Raw genomic sequence first — 18,911 nt, forward strand, 5'->3', positions numbered from 1 at the left:
TTTTTCACAATTGTAAGTTTATATCTCGCAATTCTGACTTAATTCCTCAGAAATGTGAATTTATATCATGCAGTTCTGACTTTGTATCTCACAATTGCGAGTTTAGTCTATATCATGCAATTCTGCAAAAAAGTCAGAAATTGTGAGATAAGTCGCAGTTACCTTTTTATTTTCGCTATTCAGTGGCGAAACAGGCTTCCATAGATTTGTGATTCGTCTTCAATAAATGCATAAACTTCTTCAAGTCTGTCATGCTTCTGCACCCTCAAAGCTTCTCTGTTGTAGATGAAATGTAGCAACACTGCAGAACCTAATGGCTAAAAATAGTCAGTTAAAAATGGTACTTGTGATGCATGTATTTATCAACAATTTTCCCTCACAGTGACAGAAAAAGAGAAAACTAATATATCAGGCAGCAGAACGCAAAATTACACCGCTATGCATCTGAAATCAGCTGAATATTGTAAGGGGTGTTGCAAAGAGATTTGTCTGGCGGTTTAGTATTAGATTCGGCAAAGCTCATAATCTGTTAAATTCAGAGAGAAGGGTAAGGTCATCTGCCATGTTCGTGAAGAGACAATTTACCCTTCCGTATCTTCTATCTGATTTGCATACATATATTCATTTGACACAAATAAGAAACAAGCAGCTCTTGATTTTTCTGTCAAGAATCCAGTTTAAATGCTGTGCCTACTCTAATGCCAAACCGGAAGAGGTGCAACATTGCAATGTGTCAGGATTATAACAACTCAAATAAACAAATTGTATTTTAAACCCAGTTCATTTAATGATTCATTGCACATTCAGAACAAAACATCCTCATATACCCACAAGCGAAATCAAAAGTCTCAGCACAAACCTTCACAATGACAAACAGAAACAGCTTAATATTTCAGTCCGATCCTGTTGATGTATTTCCTCTGGGTTTGAATGAATGGTGAATGATGTTTGTTGAATAATGTAGATCACATCACAAACTAAATGCGTTCATTGATATGAGTCATTACTCTATATGAGTGAGATAACATGCATTGTCATCTGTCTACCGCAGAAACATACTCACATGTGTTGTTTTAAACTCTTTAAATAAAGGGTAAATTTGTGGAAGAGGAATAGCTCACCCAAAAATATAAATATGCTGAAAACTGACTCACTCTCAGGCCATCGAAGATGTAGATGAGTTTGTTTCTTCATCAGATTTGGAGAAATGTAGCATTGCATCACTTGCTCAGCAATGGATGCTCTGCAGTGAATGGGTGCCATCAGAATGAGAGTCCAAACAGTTTATAAAAACCTCACAATAATCCACACCATTCCAGTCCATCAGGTAACATCTTGAGAAGCGAAAAACTGTGTGTTTGTAAGAAACAAATTCATCATTAAGATGTCTTGATTTCAAACCGTATAAGTCCTCCATAATATTGATTTCATCTTGATCAGGAGAGAAATATGCACAGATCAAGTACTGCTTACAAGCAAAAACAGTCAGTGGGTTTTGATGTAAGAGGATGGAGTTTTTCACTGGAGGAAGCATTATTATGGATTATGGATTTAGTCCTGAAGCGACGGTTTAATGTAAAAATGTCTTAATGATGGATTTGTTTATTACAAACACTCAGGATGTTAACTGATGGACTGGAGCGGTGTGGATTATTTGTGTATTATTGTGATGTTTTTATCAGCTGTTTGGACTCTCATTCTGATGGCACCCATTCACTACAGCGCATTCATTGGTGAGCAGGTGACTGAATGCTTTATTTTTCCAAATCTGATGAAGAAACAAACTCATCTACCTCTTGGATACATTTTCAGCCGATTTTCATTTCTGGGTGAGCTATTCCTTTAAAACTCTCCATCAGTTAAACACAGTATTGAATAATGCAAACCACATTCACATACGAATCCTGCAGTTCTCATATGTGCATTGCATTTACAGGTGGAACGCCGTACAAAAGTGCTGTGCTGTTGTTGCACCGACTTTGAGCATCACCAGGTAATACACACTTGTTATTATATACAATCTGTTTTTTATTTGAGGGGTTCGTCTAGACGCCGTGAAATTGGTTTAGACTTTAATGTCATTGTGCCAAACAGGACCGGTCCCTTTAGGAGTCACTTGAGGTTCACTGAATTGTTAATTGTGCATCTTGCCGCATGATTACACAGACGAGCCAATAAAGCCTAAGCAAAGAAGAATTATGTCATCGTATGCGCTGAGAGCTCTGTTGTGTTGCACTAATAGGCTCGGTGAGCCTGCAGGAAATCATTTCAGAGTCGATATTTTTTCAAGAGCTCAGACTGCCACATGTACTTCCTCTCCGGAAAGCGCTCTGGAATTTTAATCTGCCGGAAGTCGTGGATGCATTTCTCCAGCTCCTGCTCCGGAGTCAGCTTCTCTTTGGCCGGTTTCCTCTTTCCAGCCATGGCGTCACGCGGCCCGGCGGTTCGAACGCGGAGCAGATCTGTCCTCCTGGGAATCGGGGTCGGACCCTTTTTCACCGGCCGGTCCAAAGTCTGGATGTTGGGCTGGCGGGTGACGGGACGCACGATGACCGTTTCCTGCGGAGAGCTGGCTTCCGATTGGGTCTCGGAACAGGAAGTGGAGAGCTCGTTGAAGGAAGTGCCGCTCTCACCCTCGCGCTCGCTCTTGTGGCTCTTGCAGCAGCAGTCACAGTGAGAAGACGACCATCCGGATGGGCCACCTTAAAAACACAAAGCCACAGATGTCATCAAAGCACATACAGCCGAAACGATAACACTGGGAGTCATTTCGGAAGTCAGTGATTTTGTTGTTGGTATCAGTTTGCAAAACGGTCCATTCAGGAATCAGGATGTGTGAAACCTGATAACAAAGGAGAAAGAACTGAGGTGAACAAAGATATTCTTCATTTCCCTTTATACAGCACTTCAACCAACACAAATGCTCCTCTAATGGCACGGATGTTTCTCACTTTACACAGTCGATGCTTAAGTAGCCCATTTAAAATGCATCATTTGCTCAAAAGGAAATTAAACTCACAAACTTGAAAATAAAAAAGCATCACGTGCACACGATGAAATGCATTAATATGCACGACTGCGATCCAGTCGCATGGCATTGAGCAGGTTGACCTTATCAAGTTGACCTTATCAAAGACATAAAGAATCCACATTTAAATCACCATCTGAACTATATGTATCGATCTGTTTTGTGTTTTGGACAAAGAACTGTGCTAAAACCACAAAGGGCCGAGTCCTTGTCTCAAAAAGATAACAGCGTGCATCAATCACTTTTGTTATCTGATGGATATATGCATGCATCAAAACAGACTATGACTGCAGAGAAATCTCCAAACATCAAAGTATTAGCAGAATGAAGGGATGGAACACCTTCAAATGCATTTACATATTCATATTTGCGTATAATCCTTGAGTGCGATAGAGGTGGAGAATCTGAAGCTCTGAAAACAGTATTAGTGAACATGCTTTCTGTTTAAAATTAAATTTAAATGTCTGAAAATCCAACTTTGAAGCACTTTGTGAAACTGTGAATGGATGACATCCCGTTCACCTTCACAGGCAGACCGCAAACCAACCTCTAGCTATTCTGTTTCCTGGCAGGCCTGTATCGGCCCTCCAGCCCAGGTGTCTCCTTCAGTTCATGGACGCAAATCACCTCCCACTGCAGGGATCCTGGATGAAGAACTCTGTGAACGTGTCCGGGTCATATTTCATGTCAAGGTCAAGGCAAAAATTATATTTTGTATAAAGAAAATAAGTCTTTTTTTTCAAGACCATTACAATTCTCATTATTACTGTAATGCATAAATACATAAAAAATATTTAAATAGCAAAGCATTCTTTAGTTATGACCATTAAATTATCTTTAGTCTAATAAATAAATATATGAAAAGACTTTATATGTCATAGTATTTAAAATGCATCATTAGTTAAGACCATTAAAATTCTCTTCATTGTACTGATAAAAGAAAATGCAGAAAATATTTATGAATTTATAAACCATGGTAAATGGTCTTTTATTGAGCATAAAAGTTCTCCTTCTCATCAAATTCTCATTCTCTGTAATGCATAATGTAAATAAATAAATGCATAAAGAAAAAATAAATAATTTAAACAGTTAAGACCATTAAAATTCTCTGTATTGTGATATAAAAACTAAATAAATTTCCAATAAATAAATCAATTTAAATAAACAGTTACACATTTATACACCATGGAAAATAGTCCTTTAAGAACCATTCAAATTCTCATTTAATGCAAAATTTAAATAAATAAATACATGCATAAATAAATAAAACATAGACATTAAACCATTAAAATTATCTTTATTGTACTGCAAAAATAAAATTTAAATAAATAAATGCACCATGATATTAAAACTATTTTTTAAGGCCATTAAAATTCTCAATATTGAAATGTGAAAGTAAATAAATAAATACATGCATAAATATAAAAAAGGATTTTAAACATTTTGCACTAAATTAAAGCATAGTTAATATAATTACAATTATTATAAATAAATAAATAAATAAATAGTAAAGCTTCTATTTATAGCTTTTTATAGATTATAGATTTATAGATGGTGTTGCTTTGATTTGAAAAAAAAAATTTAACATTAAAAACATTACCTTTACAGTAATGAGACTTTATATTGTTTAAATTATTATAATTTGGTTTAAATAATTTAGCTAATTTGATCATTTGGTTATTTGATCAATAACTTCTTAATGCATATTTTAATGCAATTTCTCATGTAAATTGTTCCTATAATTTGGGTGATGAAATATGACCTGGACATAACATTGAGAGATTCACCCACCCAAATCAAAGGATGATCTTTCACATTTGTGTGTGTGTATATAATCGCTGCTGCGCTTTCTCAGTCCAATCCCTATGAATCGCAGCTGTGGTTTCGAGAACATAAAACACAATACCTATAGCTTGACAGAGGCTCGATAACATAAGTCCGACGTTTTCTCCCCAGGGGTCACCGGATCTCCGCCTTCCTGTTATTGGTGTTTCTCATGTATAGAATTTCAACCCTTTTCCCATCAGCTTGACATCCTATTAAAAAGAATGATCACCAGTGAGACGTCATCTGCTTTGAGGGATGCTATTTTACATCTGAGTATCGTTATTAGCTAAACACGACTCTCAGAAGCAATCATTTGTGTTCATCATGTCTCCGAAGCTGCTAATTTATCCTGATTAATAACAAAATCATTCAGCTGAGCTGCAAATACATTTTACGGAATGCAATAACAGGCTAATTGAAGGCGGTGTGATTGCTAGTGGCTTTCTAATGGGAATCCATGAATCTGACGCCAGAATAAGCAGAACATTTCCCTGCATAATAATAAAAGCAGGTTCTCCTCTCTGTCCATCTCTCATCTTCGCTTCCCTTTCCCTGCAGCATGAAGGGTGAATAGAAAGGCTTTTACTGAAGGATTGTTTCTAAATGGACGGTGCAGCCTGATGGGACAACAAGTCAAGAAGCGAGGCGAGCAACTATAACGCTTGCCATAAAACTAAATAAGATGGGCTGGAACTTGCTGTTGTCCTCAGACGGTGCATTTATATGGAAACTCACGTTTCCCAGAGTCAGAATGTAGAGATCTGGAGACAGTGCATTCTATGATCATTGCTTATTGGTATTACTGTAAGCGGTAAATATCAAATGGCCTTGGTCAGCAGGACATTAGGCTAATCTGGTGCTGTTTACCATTAATACTCACCAAGCTTATGGCTGCAGTTTCTATCAGACAAGAAATTGATTGCATTTTGCTGTATCCACCCCATCCTCTGTCTTCTGATCTCCGAGCGACTACAAAGCTGCGTATACAGCTGCACGGATCATATTGCAGGCCCATTACGGTTGGGGCTTGTCTGCAGAGCTAAATCAGTTACCGTATGTGAGTGCCTTCTCATGAATTACACAAGCCTGAGAGATGCATTTGGCACCGGGCTCGAGCAGAGACAATCTCATCACAAGGGGCAACCACCCACCAGCGTCTACCCACAATGCATTGCGTCTAAATGCCTGAGAGTGCTTCAGATCGCAATTCTCCTGAGCGGCGTGCTCGGCGTAATGTGTTTGCTAGCACTACAGCGCAGCTCAGACAGCGATCCCAAAAATAGTGTGATGCACTTCTATGCATTTTTAATTAACACTCAATCTCCTAATGCTCACATGAAGCAGCTGATGCTAATATGGGTCAATCATATGGGCGGCAACTAATGTATATGTGTTTATGACCGGCAGTCATAATGCTTCCTGCGTATCTGTGCATTAAAGTTTGCAGAGATGTTTAACTGCTCAGAACTAGGATATTAATTATGGATTATGTCTACTGGAAATTACAAGGAATACACACCATTATCTACTTTTTTACTTCACTTGATTTCCTCTTCCGTAGGAAAGAGACTTCACAAATGAGATTTCTTTAATATCCTAATTGTTTTTCCTACACTAATGAGATTAAACTGAGAACAGAGAGATTTAGCTTAAGTCTTCAGCTTCTTCGATTTTTCTTTCTTTGAGAAAAAAACAATAATAATCGCATGTCTCCTCTACTCATATCAAACTGTTCTTAGGATATGCAATCAAAAGTCTGACATTTCAATATAAACTCAACGATTTCTCATCAAATTCATCCAAGACCCCAAAAAAAGGAACTGAGTGGGCATTTTTGCACTTCATCATAATGAGCCTTTAACATATATAACCTATTGACGCATAAAGCACTGGTAAAAATAATGACTATGAATGTGTGAAAAATTGCAAGGAGATATTTTAATTATTTATTAATAAACTCGTGTTTTCTGAGTCAGTGTGTCGGCTGCAAAGATGAAGCTGACTCTGACAGCTCTGCAATATAGTGACGCACCTTCAGAGAGAAATGCATCTCTCATACAGATTACATAATCAGAGAATATTTGTTTTTCGATTTAAAAGTAGGCATATCAAGCTTCCTGTAGATATATTTCTCATGTCTATTAGGCAAGTAGTCTATACGCTGAGATTTGCTTAATTTTTGTGACGTGCTCCAGTACACGGAGAACAAGACTGCTGAAAGCATGTCCTGTTTGTTTTCTTGATTTTACAAAAGCACAACGTTTTGTTGATATTTTGAGTGCACACAAATACAAGTAGACCTTTTCAAATCTGAATGACGTATTACTCTTATTTGCATAAGCAAAAAGATGGCATATTTTAAGTTGTTTCCACTTATATCAGGATAAAATGCCAGTGATTGCATCAACAGCTTCCACACAATTACATGAACATGCACCTAGCACACATTTATCTAAGTAAACGTTAGAGCGAGCAGCTGTGTAAAGTTTCTGCTACTAACACTTTTCACTTTCAAATGACAAGCATATTTGCGGTCAATGAATGTTTGGATTTCCTGCCAGATGTACTGTAATTACCTCAAGGACCAGAAGTTAACAATCTGTTCATCACAGAAACAGACAGTTTTTTTTCTGTGACTAACCGATGGTCGACTATTTAGTAAACTATTGGGGTTCAGCCCTACCGCTTTCACAGCCTCATTGTGTGTAAACTTGCAATCTATTCTAACTCTGAATTTCCAACTTGTAGATTTCAAAAAGAGTTAATGGTGGTGACTTTAAAGTAACGAGCATTTATATATATATATATCGAAACTTTAACTTTTACTTCTGCCCACTGTGATAAACTGAGGGCAGAAGGTCTGGACTCCATAGCAGCTTTCACTGGCCAAGGACCGCCATTTGACCGACATGTAAACAACCAAAGTTAGCTTTGTCCAGCGTCATGTTTAGGGGCATGAAATTGTAGCCAATGTCCCTACAATAACAGACCGGCGTGCAACCAATAAACTGTTCATTCAAGATGTCATCTCCAGTTGCCAAGAGTCTGTGCTGTGAGCTTCACATACTTTTGAAAATCCAGTGTTTAGCTGATAACATATTTTGTTTGTCTTATGCATCAGACATTCAACGGTCTGTGGGCTGAAACTATAGGGTGATGCTAACTTCCAGGTTGACCTACAAAAATACATCATCACTGCAGCACTCTGTGAAATCTGTGAAAGATGTACTAATCAAATATCCTATAAAAGTGGGGCAAAACAATTTTCCGGTGATCTGTGTGGATCCAAAACCATCCAGATCCCAAATATAAGGTCTATCTACAAACAGCAAAGGGAAAAAAATGAATATTCTCAGCTCTTGATAAATGACTGAGTCAAGCCGTCCATTTTGGTATGCCAGGAAAGTTATTCTGTACTCACCACCACAACCCTGCAGGCATTTCTGGATTGGAGCTATTTCTACACCCACCCACACACACACACACAGACACACACATATACGCATATGGATCTCAGTTTGCTCAATACAGTGATAACCATACATTTTACAGACATAGAAATAAGCACCCACAGCTTTTATGGCTCTGACTTCAGATCATAGAAAAGACAAAAAAGCAAGCCTTTTCATTCTCAACAGATTGGTTTGATATGAGAAATTAGCAAAGGAATCTTTGCACATTTGATGTTTGTTAATGAGAACGGGACCACTGATGCTAATATTAAATACTGTGAGTCTGTGCCATATTTTCATCCACGAAAAACCGAAGATCAACATCAATTCAATGCATGATGATCAGCTATGTGCATCTCAGGGTTACGTTAGTTCAGTACAAGAGCTCTGTGTAAATATGGATAATGTCTGATTAAAGTCCTTCTGTTATGGTTTTTGAGCTTCGCCTGAGGTTTGATCATGTGTATGTGCTTGTTAATGTACAAAGTAGGCCAATTTTGTCCTTGCAGGGGAGCAGTCATATAGAAAACCCATCTTTGCAAATAAAAAAAGCTTGAACTGTATCTAAGAAACACATCATTTTACTTGGAATATTAAGATATGGAAACACAAACTGTGTTGATAATAATACAAATGAGGTGATGCATTATGGGAAATGAGGCAGGGTGACAGAAGGATCCAAATGGGCTGGACGTAATAAACACACATTATCCTAATCCAAGGACAAGTAATGCCAATCCCAGTCTCCAAGTCTGCTATCCAGAGGCTTTGTGCTGGAAGATTACAGACAATATGATAATTTCATCCTCTGACTGATGTTGACACAAGCTGCAATCTCCTTCCATTGTTAAAGGCAGCCATGTGTGTCTGAGGGAAAGAAGCATCTGACAGACAGATTGGAGAGCCCAGATCATCTCAGTGTAGTCATGACCCTCTCAAAGCGCTGATGGGGCGCAATAAGACCAGCAGAATGAGATGACAGAGAACCTGTCATTACTACAGTGGCTTCTTTTGAGACATGGAGAAAGGCAGATTTCACAGCGTCATAAAGAAAGGACAGTGAGGGAGAGCAGGACTATTCGAATGCGAAAGAAGAGCCATTGCTAATGTGAAGGCTTCTTTAGCTGGGACTATAAAACACTTTTGATGCTTGTAATGTATTAACACTAACAGTCTAGACATATTCATATTCTGTTAATAATATTTTAAACCAATTCTCAACCAGCTTAATCAGAGATGCTTTTTAAACTGTATTGAATGTGTATACTGGCCACATTTACTTCACCAGCTGGTTCAATCCACCCATTAAACAAAAAACGTATTACATTAATAATGTCAGTCCTCTGTCGTGCGTGTCATGTTTTCCGGCCTCAGGTGGCTCCTCTTGTGGTGGCTACAGAGGCCATTCCCAGCCCCTCCTGTTGCGGAAGTGGAGGCGGTTGCTGAGGGCCCCTGACTCCTTGTCATGTCCTTGTTTAATGTGATTATTAGTTTATTCTGTTCAGCTGTGTTTTAGTCATTAACTTGTGTATTTAAGTTCCTGCCTGTTCAGTTTCATGTCGCCTGGTCAACTCGTTACTCCCCGGTGTTCCTGTCTGTGTCAGCCTTGCCTTGTCTTGCCCTGGCTTGTTTGGAGTCATTAAAGACTGTTATTTTGAGTTTACTCCTCGTCTCTGTGTTCCTGTATCATCCTTGCTGTGTACACCGTGACAGATAAATGTCTCATTTAGCTTTGCTTTTGAGAAGTTTTTCTATTTCTTTCATTACTGTGTCTACTCTTCCTTTGATTGAGAGGTCAAGTGTTATTTTTGATCAGAGCTCACACTTCAATGGTTATTTATTTATATTTTCATACTAAATAAGTAGTAAAAATACAAATCAAAACAGTTTGTATCAATATTTTGTTAATGTCGATCATTTTAATGTAGATAAATGCCTAAATTAAATTTGTTCATCATATAAAGTGATTGTATCTCTTCACAAGACTTGGATTAAACTGCTCAATCCATACGGATTCATTTTATGATGCCTTTTTGGATCTTTAAGGCCTGGTTTCACAGACTTAGGTTAAGCCAGGATTAGGCAATAGTTCAATTAGGACATTTAAGTACTTTTTAAGTAAGATCAATTAGTGCAAGTTTCTTTAACTTGGCTTAAGTTAAAGAAGGTTTAGGCCTAAGCCTTGATTGTGAAACTGGGGATAAGTCTTTGGTCAACTTGAGTTTCAATGGTGGGACAGAAACCTCCCAGGTTTCATTAGTTTGTGTTTTGAAGATGAACCAAAGTCATGTGGGTTTGGAACTACACAAGGGTGAGTAAGTGATGACAGAATGTTTTGGGTGAACTGTCCTTGTTATCTTTGAGTTTAGGTTGGATCAACCAGGTAGCCAGAAGAAGACTGCCAAGCATGAGTGTCCTGCACTTAAGGAGACATGATGGCAGTAATCTTCTCTAATTCTGTGACTGTATCTATGTATACTATATGCATAATATATATGAAAACAAAATGTGAAATAGTATGACCAGAATTCACAGTATTCAAAAACAGTAGGCATAAAAAAGTACCCGGATGACTTGATGAAATTATGAAATTCATAATCAGGGATGCACATACTGTACGTTTTTCATTCTGGTTCTCATGAGAGCAACTGGAGATTTGGTTTGATGCTCACCCTGCATGTAGTGTGACCTATTAAATAGTAATGATAGTTATTATTGCACTTTATTGGCGCAAATGAAAACGGTGATTGTGCATTAACAGCAAATGAGTATTCTGAACTTATTTACCCATGCAGTGCATTTGTTATTTCGGCCGTGCATGTGCACCTGAGCACCACGTATGTGCATCACTGCGCCGCAGGACAGGATGCAGAAGGAGATACTAAAGAAGGATACTAAAGAAGTACCTAGAGGGTATGCAACTTTGAATGGAGCCCATGTCTGTATCCTACATCTTACATTGGATTTTTGCCCAAACCTCCATAACAAAGCATCATCCCTGTGCACTTGTAATTTCACAGTCACACAAGCACGGAAATCTTTAACACACTGGATACGACCGGTTCCGCTGGAAAATCACTTACACTGCTTTCTCGCTCTTCTCCATTTACCACTAGGTGGGAACGGTCTTGATTTGCCCCATCTCAACTCCCTCAGTGGACACAGGACTTATTTCTTGTGCCAGTTCAATAATGGCTGTAAATCCCTAGCGTTCACAGGAATACTACATATTCACTGCATATTCACATGAGGTTCTTAGAGGATATGGCAAGAATAATCTCTCTCTGTCCATGGTGTATTTTGACAAGCTTAGTTGCCTAGCTCGTGTTTCAAGTGCTGTGGGCCTAATACACTGCTTGAAGCACATTTGATTACCCCCCACCCCACACCCTACTGTATAATCTGCACTGGACTGGAAACAGTGTGACAGGCTGAGTCGTGATGTTGCAATACATTAAATGCAAAATTATATAGCGTGGGCTGGATTCTAGGTTTTGAACGTAGAGATAATTATGCATGCGGCGTCAACTTCACTGGACGTTTCTGCTTTATGATGCAAAAACATGCCGTAGATCATCAGTATTCTTGGGCAACAGAGAAGGTGACCTTAAAAAACATCTAATAGCTTTTTAATTGGAAAACTTTCAAGCTGGCTTGTGATGTAAATAATTAGCTGTATGTTTTGGTCCTTAATGATCAAAAGAATAAGGCTCATCCATTTGAAGAGGGATTGTTACTGATAATGATAAACTAAACTTTTTTTTTATTAATATTTCATAAATTATTCTTATTGCATTAACTTTCAGGAAAAGAAACAAGTCTTCTTTTTTACATATTTTGGGCTGTTCATCATCAAAGTGCAGTGTGCTTGGAATTTCAAATATAAGGCTTTGCTTGACAACAGGTCAAGATTTTAAGATTAAAATGGAATGCCAAGACTGATGCAAGCAATAAATAAAAAGGGGAAGAAGTCAGTAAATGAGTTTCGTTTGAATGCAGCTATGAAATGTGTGAGACGTTTATGCAGCGCATGATGCTCATGCAATTTGTTTTTCTGCCATGTCGAAATCACTGTGGCTGTAATCTTTGGTCATTAATCACAGCTATTAATTAATGCAGAGACAAAACTGGCCAGTTGGTACAAATAATAAAAAAAATGTTGAGGACAACCTGCAGTACATTTTATAACAGCAAGAATGGGCAGAGATGGTTAAGTGATGAAGCACATAAGAAGGAGGATGAGTAAGTAAGCGATAAAGAAAAATAAGCAACCCCTTTGACAGCAAATGATATATTACCAATCTCTTGGGTGGTCTAAATTGGTAAAATGTGTCATGTGGGTGATGTTCTGAGAAGTAACAGCACAAGAGAAGGCAGTGAGGCCTGTAAAAAGCAACTGGTTCATTTCACCAGGGGATTCACGAGCAAACAAATTCAGAAGAGAAACAAGAATCTACCAATCATGCTGTAAACCGAACTGTGCAGCGTAAAGTGGAAATATAACATTTCAACCAGTAAGTGTAATGCAAAATAACTACATTGTAATTTTATCTTGTTATCTGCTGTGGCAGAAGTGCCGGGCCCATTCGCTGCAGATGCACATTCCCCCTATAGAGCCAAGTGGATTTTAAATGCAACTTTAAATGCAAACAAATATAATAATTTGCATATTTGTCTAACGCTGTGGTATAATTCACACGTCTATGTCCAATAAAGTCATCATCTTTAGATCTTTTGCTTTAACATCCTCACGTCTCTCCAAACTCATAAGATTTTCCTTCCCGTGGAAGAGAGTGTCAAAACTGCTTCAATGAAAATTCATGATGATCATAGCTGTCAAGTTCATTTGTTTGGTTGGGATTTAAAGCCAGGTCTCCCTTCATGTTAAATATCGTCCCATTCCACCCTAATAAAAAGTAACAGCTAATTAGAAAAAAAAGTGTTTTGTTTTTCTTTAGTCATTTCTTATTTTGTTCATCTATGGGCACCAAGTAAAATAAGGTCATTTCATGACACCCCTAGTAAATGGTGATTCCCCACTTTTACTTAAATATCACGATCAGTAAGAAAATGGTGTCACAGGAAACACTGACAAAGTCGGTTATTTTATATGGAGTTTAAAGTCATTTTAGGTGATTTTTGTGATAGACAATTTGTATTTGATTTTATGTAGCCCTTCTGTATTTGTTTTAGAAGCCTTTGTGAGAAGCCAAATTGATTTTCATCTGCCACAAATATCAGCCAAGATAAACTATCCTATTTCCTTAAAACAGATATGAACGCTTGAGCCTGTCAATCAAATTGCATCCTAATAAAACACTTTATAAAACAGAGAGCTCTGGTTATGGCTTCTTATTTGTCAATACAAAGTTCCAGCAAACAAAGTTGCGATGAAATGGAGGTAGCAAGAAATCTTTTCTTCCGTACATCCTGACAGGATGTTTAAACCAGTAGCACATCATGCTGTTGGTCTGAATATCAGAACGACTGTGATGTATTTGTAGACTTACAGTATAGCAGGACTCCTTATCTTGATGTGTCATAAGTTTTTCCATTATGTGTGGCCAATGGGAGGGGCTGAATGCTGCAGTAATTATACTGATGACAGAGAACAAATCATTAAGCAGCCATATGTCCATTCTCCCCAAATCTCGTGACTGTCCTCCAGAAGCTCTCCGTTCCAGGCACACTCTTTTTAGGTTTTCCAAGGGGACTCGTTTGGAATTAAGCACAAAGCGATTTTTAATTGGCCATATGCTGCAACATCTCTCTCATTTAAGACAAAGGCAAGTCAAATGAACCACTAATGAAGGCAGGCGCTAAAGAACAATTGCATATCCAAAAGGTGCACTTGTAGTTAAATAAAGAGAGACTGAGTGAGTGAGTGAGCGAGCGAGAGAGAGAGAGAGGAGGAAGTGACATGATCATCACTGTGGTAGATTACTGAAATATTCATACCACACTCTGTTCATATCCCTGAGAGCTATACTTGAGGGAATTCTCCACATCTGCATTGGCTCGAAAGCCTCCCTCTTTCACTCTCTCTCTTCTATTGATGTTCTGAGCGGACAAACTCAGCTCAGTCTGCTAATACTTGAAGGGAAGTGCATTTGTCACCTACATTAATGAGCACATTCTTAGTTCGAGGCTGATTATAGAATTGATCCGAATAGAATTGATCAAACTATCAGAGTGCGCCGCCTAGTGGTACTGTCTGAGAAAAGCGTAAAACCCACATATTGGTAATTTTGTAAATAGACTTCACTTGATTCTAAAGCAGGGTTCCTCAAATCTTGCCCTGGAGGGCCAATGTGCTGCAGAGTTTAGCTCTAACCCTGATAAAACTTACCTACCTGTGGTTTTCTAATGATTATAAAGACAACGATTAGCATGCTCAGGTGTGTTTGATTAGGGTTAGAGCTAAACTCTGTAGGAAAGTGGGCCAGATTTGAGGATACCTGTGATTTGGATTTTATTTGTATAAGGCTATTGTTAACTGGCACACAGGAATACTTGATTCTGATTGACCAGCTGTAGCATTTAGTGGACAAATATTTCTGAATACAGAAGACTCTCTCTCTCTCTCTGTCTATATATATATATATATATATATATATATATGAAGAGTTTATTTGCAAAAACAGATAACTAAGTTAGCTGTATTTTTTTTGTTGTTGTTATTTTTACTTACCCAACTGCAGTTTGATTTAGATTAATTGGAATGCACAATGAAAAAACATGATTTTTGAAAATTGTAAAACATTTAGTTATCTGGTTTTGCAAATGAACTCATCATATATTAATTAATATATATACGTTTTTCAGTTTTTGCCTTTATTATGATAATAATGTCAATATAATTGTCCCTGAGCAGGGATTCGAACTCGGGACGCCAGTAGCACAATGGCAATTTTATGAAATAACAAAATTTCAGATTTGACGATAATTAACGACTGGCTGTATATTTTTGTGAATTAAACTGTACTTACGGTAGAAGACATACTCTGCGTTATTGGACCAGTATCTGTCATCAGTATGTCTGTTGTGCGGAGTAGCGGTGAGCGATGAATTGCACGCCACGATGTGGAAGCCGCTCTCCGCGAGCATATCAAACGCTCGCTCCAGGTGGCGAAACTTCAGGTAAAACTGAGAGGTGTATCGCTCGGCTGGCCTGTCGGGATCCCGGCTCTCGTTCAGGGTGTCCCCAAAAACTTCTTTGGCCAGACCGACCCTTCCGCAGATGAAGATTTTGGGTAGTCCGCGAGTTTTGGCATCCGTGTCCCTCCCAAAGGCGCACGGGCTCCTGTATCCCACCTTGATGAAGCCGTAGCGCCTATCGCGCGCATCCAGGTAAGACGCGGGGAACAACCTCTGATCGCTTCCCTGGGATGCTTCGTCAAAATCACCGTGGATGCATTCATCTGGTGTCAGGATTTTGACGAGCTCAGGCAGCTGGAAGAACTCAGCCTCGCGTTTGAGCCTCCCTTTCTCGGGAAAATAATCCGGCAGGACGACGCTCTTATCGCGGAGATAGTCCAACACATATCGGAAGAGAAATCCGTCCCTGTCGATGAAGTAGCGTCCCTTGATGTCCTGCGCGAGGTCGTTGGAAATGTCCTTTTTAGTTGCGAATAATTTCCCCAGCAGTGAGTTTGGCACGCTGGTGAGGGTGGCATGGCGAGTGTAGTACACCTGTCCACCTACATTGAGCTCGACCACATCAGAAGAGCAACTCTGAGCACATCCACTGTCCTTGGGCGTTTGATAAGTCCTGCAGTTTTCAGTCAGGGCCATTTTGGTGCGTTGCACGCTTCAAAAAACAAAAAAGCGGAGACGCAAAAGTTTTTGATTTGTTTTTAGTGAGCAAAAAGTCAAGAGGAACATAACCTGCAAGTGCTTTAATAGACATTCACAGTCTATTGTGTTGTGTACAGCATCTCTGAGACCTGCAGGGTGTTTCTAAAAGTATAAATGCATCAAAACGACACGGTAAGACTATTAGGCTTTTCCCACAAATCTGAACACGCATCTCTCTGTTATTTATAATAATGTAGAAATAGAAGAGCTCTCACCCAAGGGAACCAATTGTGCAGCTCATGTAGCTATCCTCCTGCTGAAAATCCCAAAATAAGTTCTGCTCATAAAAAAATGAAAAACTGCACCAGCTTCAACTTCCTTCAGAAGAATGCTTCTCCTTCATGAAATCTGGTCTGTCCAGAACAGTTAGTCTTCATGTACTTGGCACCCACCCAGCGTTTCAGTAAAAGGATCTGTAGTTGAAAAGGACGGTGCACTGGGAAGTTTGTGCATCCTGACTCTCCTGAGCATCAGCAGCGTAGTGCGAATGAATGCAGCGTGCCGAGAGAGGCTTTGGACGGGGGAGGGAGACCATTCTTAGGGAGATGAGCCTTACATCATCTTAAAGGAAAATGACAGCTGGAAAGATACAAGCATTTCACCCTGCTTCTCCAGATTTCCAAATATATACTCATCCAATTAACATGGTCCGACTGCAAAATAAATTTTCACATAAAATCAAAATATTTTCAGGCCATCCAAGATGTAGATTTGTTTGTTTCTTCATCAGATTTGGAGAAATGTAGCATTGCATCACTTGCTCACCAATGGATGCTCTGCAGTGAATGGGTGCCGTCAGAATTAGAGTCCAAACAGCTGATAAAAACATTGCAGTAATCCACACCACTCCAGCCCATCAATTAACATCTTGTGAAGCCAAAAGCTGTGCGTTTGTAATAAACAAATCCATTATTAAGGCTTTTCAACTTTAAACAGTCACTTCTGGCCAATATACGAGTCCATGATCCATAATAATGCTTCCTCCAGTGATAAAGTCCATCTCCTGTGGTCCTCACACATCAAAATCCACCAGCATATTTGTTTAGAACCATTGTAAATGGTGTTTTATCTGTGCATATTTCTCTCCTGATTCAAACAAGGCGACCTTTTCACCGGTGAAAGCAATATTGTGAAGAGAGGAGTTGTATTTTAGCCAGAAGAAATGGTTTTAGTGAAAAATGTCTTAATGATGGATTTGTTTATACAAACATGCAGCTTTTGGCTTCTCCAGATGTTAACTGATGGACTGGAGTGGTGGGGATTATTGTGATGTTTTTATCAGCTGTTTGGACTCTCATTCTGACGGCACCCATTCACTGCAGAGCATCCATTAAGTGATGCACTGCTACATTTCTCCAAATCTGATAAAGAAACAAACTCATCTACATCTTGTATGTAAATTTTAAACAGATTTTCATTGTTGGGTGAACTATTCCTTTAACACTGGTTGAGTTTCCCAGAGATTAGGTTTGGTAAGTTTTGGGGGATCTGAGGGTATCTTATGGTTTCAGGACCACGGACAGATCCAAACTTGGCTCCGTGTGTCGGCTTTAACTAAGCAGCTAACATGTATTTTACAGTAATTTGAGTATTATGTGATATTTGATAGTGCATCGGCTTTGTGTAATGCATATTTCTTATCACCTTTCCAACTCAGTTCCCATCGCTTCTGCTCTTACAGAATATTTAGTAAAACCCACTCTGAATTTAATGGTATTTTATTGACTTTTGTCTTGTGTAACCCTCACAAGACTGTGTGCACCCAGAGGTTTCTTTGGGTTAGAGAACATATTTATTTTAGTATGCAAACCTTTGGCATTGTGTGCTGATCTTGTTTCAAGGAATTTGTGTTCTGGGCTTCACCGAGCGATGGCTTTGAGGCTGTGGTCACGCTTACCCTGCTAATTTTGTGTATTCTGCTGAAAAAGTGTTGCTAGGCACCGAAAGGAGAAACTGTGAGTGGGATTCAGATGGCAAATGCTCTGCTGTTTTCTTTTTATCTGCAATAACGTTTCGTTATAAAAGACTCACAATTTGTTGCATTAATGCCTTCAGTAATACAGGCATGAACATAATGATATCTTCAGAATTCAAGCTGATGTTTGTTCCCTCTCATGATGGACTGCTATAAATACACAATTCTCAGACGATATGAATCATTTGACTATGCTAGGCTGCCAACATGTACTTTGTTTGATTTTATTCATTTTAAAGCAGGTAAGACTCAGAGTTCCACATGATGACATGCAAAGTTGAAAACATGCCTGCAGCCACTGCCTTTAAAACACTTGCATAATGCAGGACAACTCTTCAGGTGCACATCTACCACTCATTCAGCCCTGTCTGGAGTGGTTTGGATCACTGGAAAATGTATAAAGTGTAAATGCAATGCAAAACAATTGCATCCAGCCACAGATCAATGCAAAGCATGCATGTTGCATTACAGATAATCCATGTATGAATGCATATTATCTTTTTATTATTTGGATTACTGGTCAGACTGTGTGGTTTTCATCCATAAGCATAACGCATACACTTCGGAGGAGGGAGTCATCATAGCTGTGCAGCAATCCATTGACCTAGATTTGCAGTATTCTCTGGATTTCAGCCACCCTTGCCTCAGAGAGGAGCCATTTATGTGGATTTGGATGTTTCTGCATTCGGAGGGCTGTGGGGCTGCCTTCATGCTTAATGGAACCAGAAGAGTGCCATTATTTCAATTATTTATTTCTCTGCTTTTGAGTGAA

General features: G+C 38.8%; 1 protein-coding gene across 1 annotated transcript; it reads right to left on the bottom strand.

The window, feature by feature from the left end:
* Positions 1-766: 766 nt before the first annotated feature.
* On the bottom strand, positions 767-16,101 carry LOC306853222 (BTB/POZ domain-containing protein KCTD16-like; the record flags this gene model as incomplete). Its single annotated transcript, XM_079390476.1, has 3 exons — positions 767-1,116; positions 1,850-2,702; positions 15,297-16,101. The coding sequence occupies 2 exons, from the start codon at positions 16,099-16,101 to the stop codon at positions 2,269-2,271; spliced, it is 1,239 nt and encodes a 412-aa protein (XP_079246602.1). The 3' UTR covers positions 767-1,116; positions 1,850-2,268.
* Positions 16,102-18,911: the final 2,810 nt, after the last annotated feature.

This window comes from Barbus barbus, assembly GCF_936440315.1.
Source record: "Barbus barbus genome assembly, chromosome: 33".
Lineage (NCBI taxonomy): Eukaryota > Metazoa > Chordata > Actinopteri > Cypriniformes > Cyprinidae > Barbus > Barbus barbus.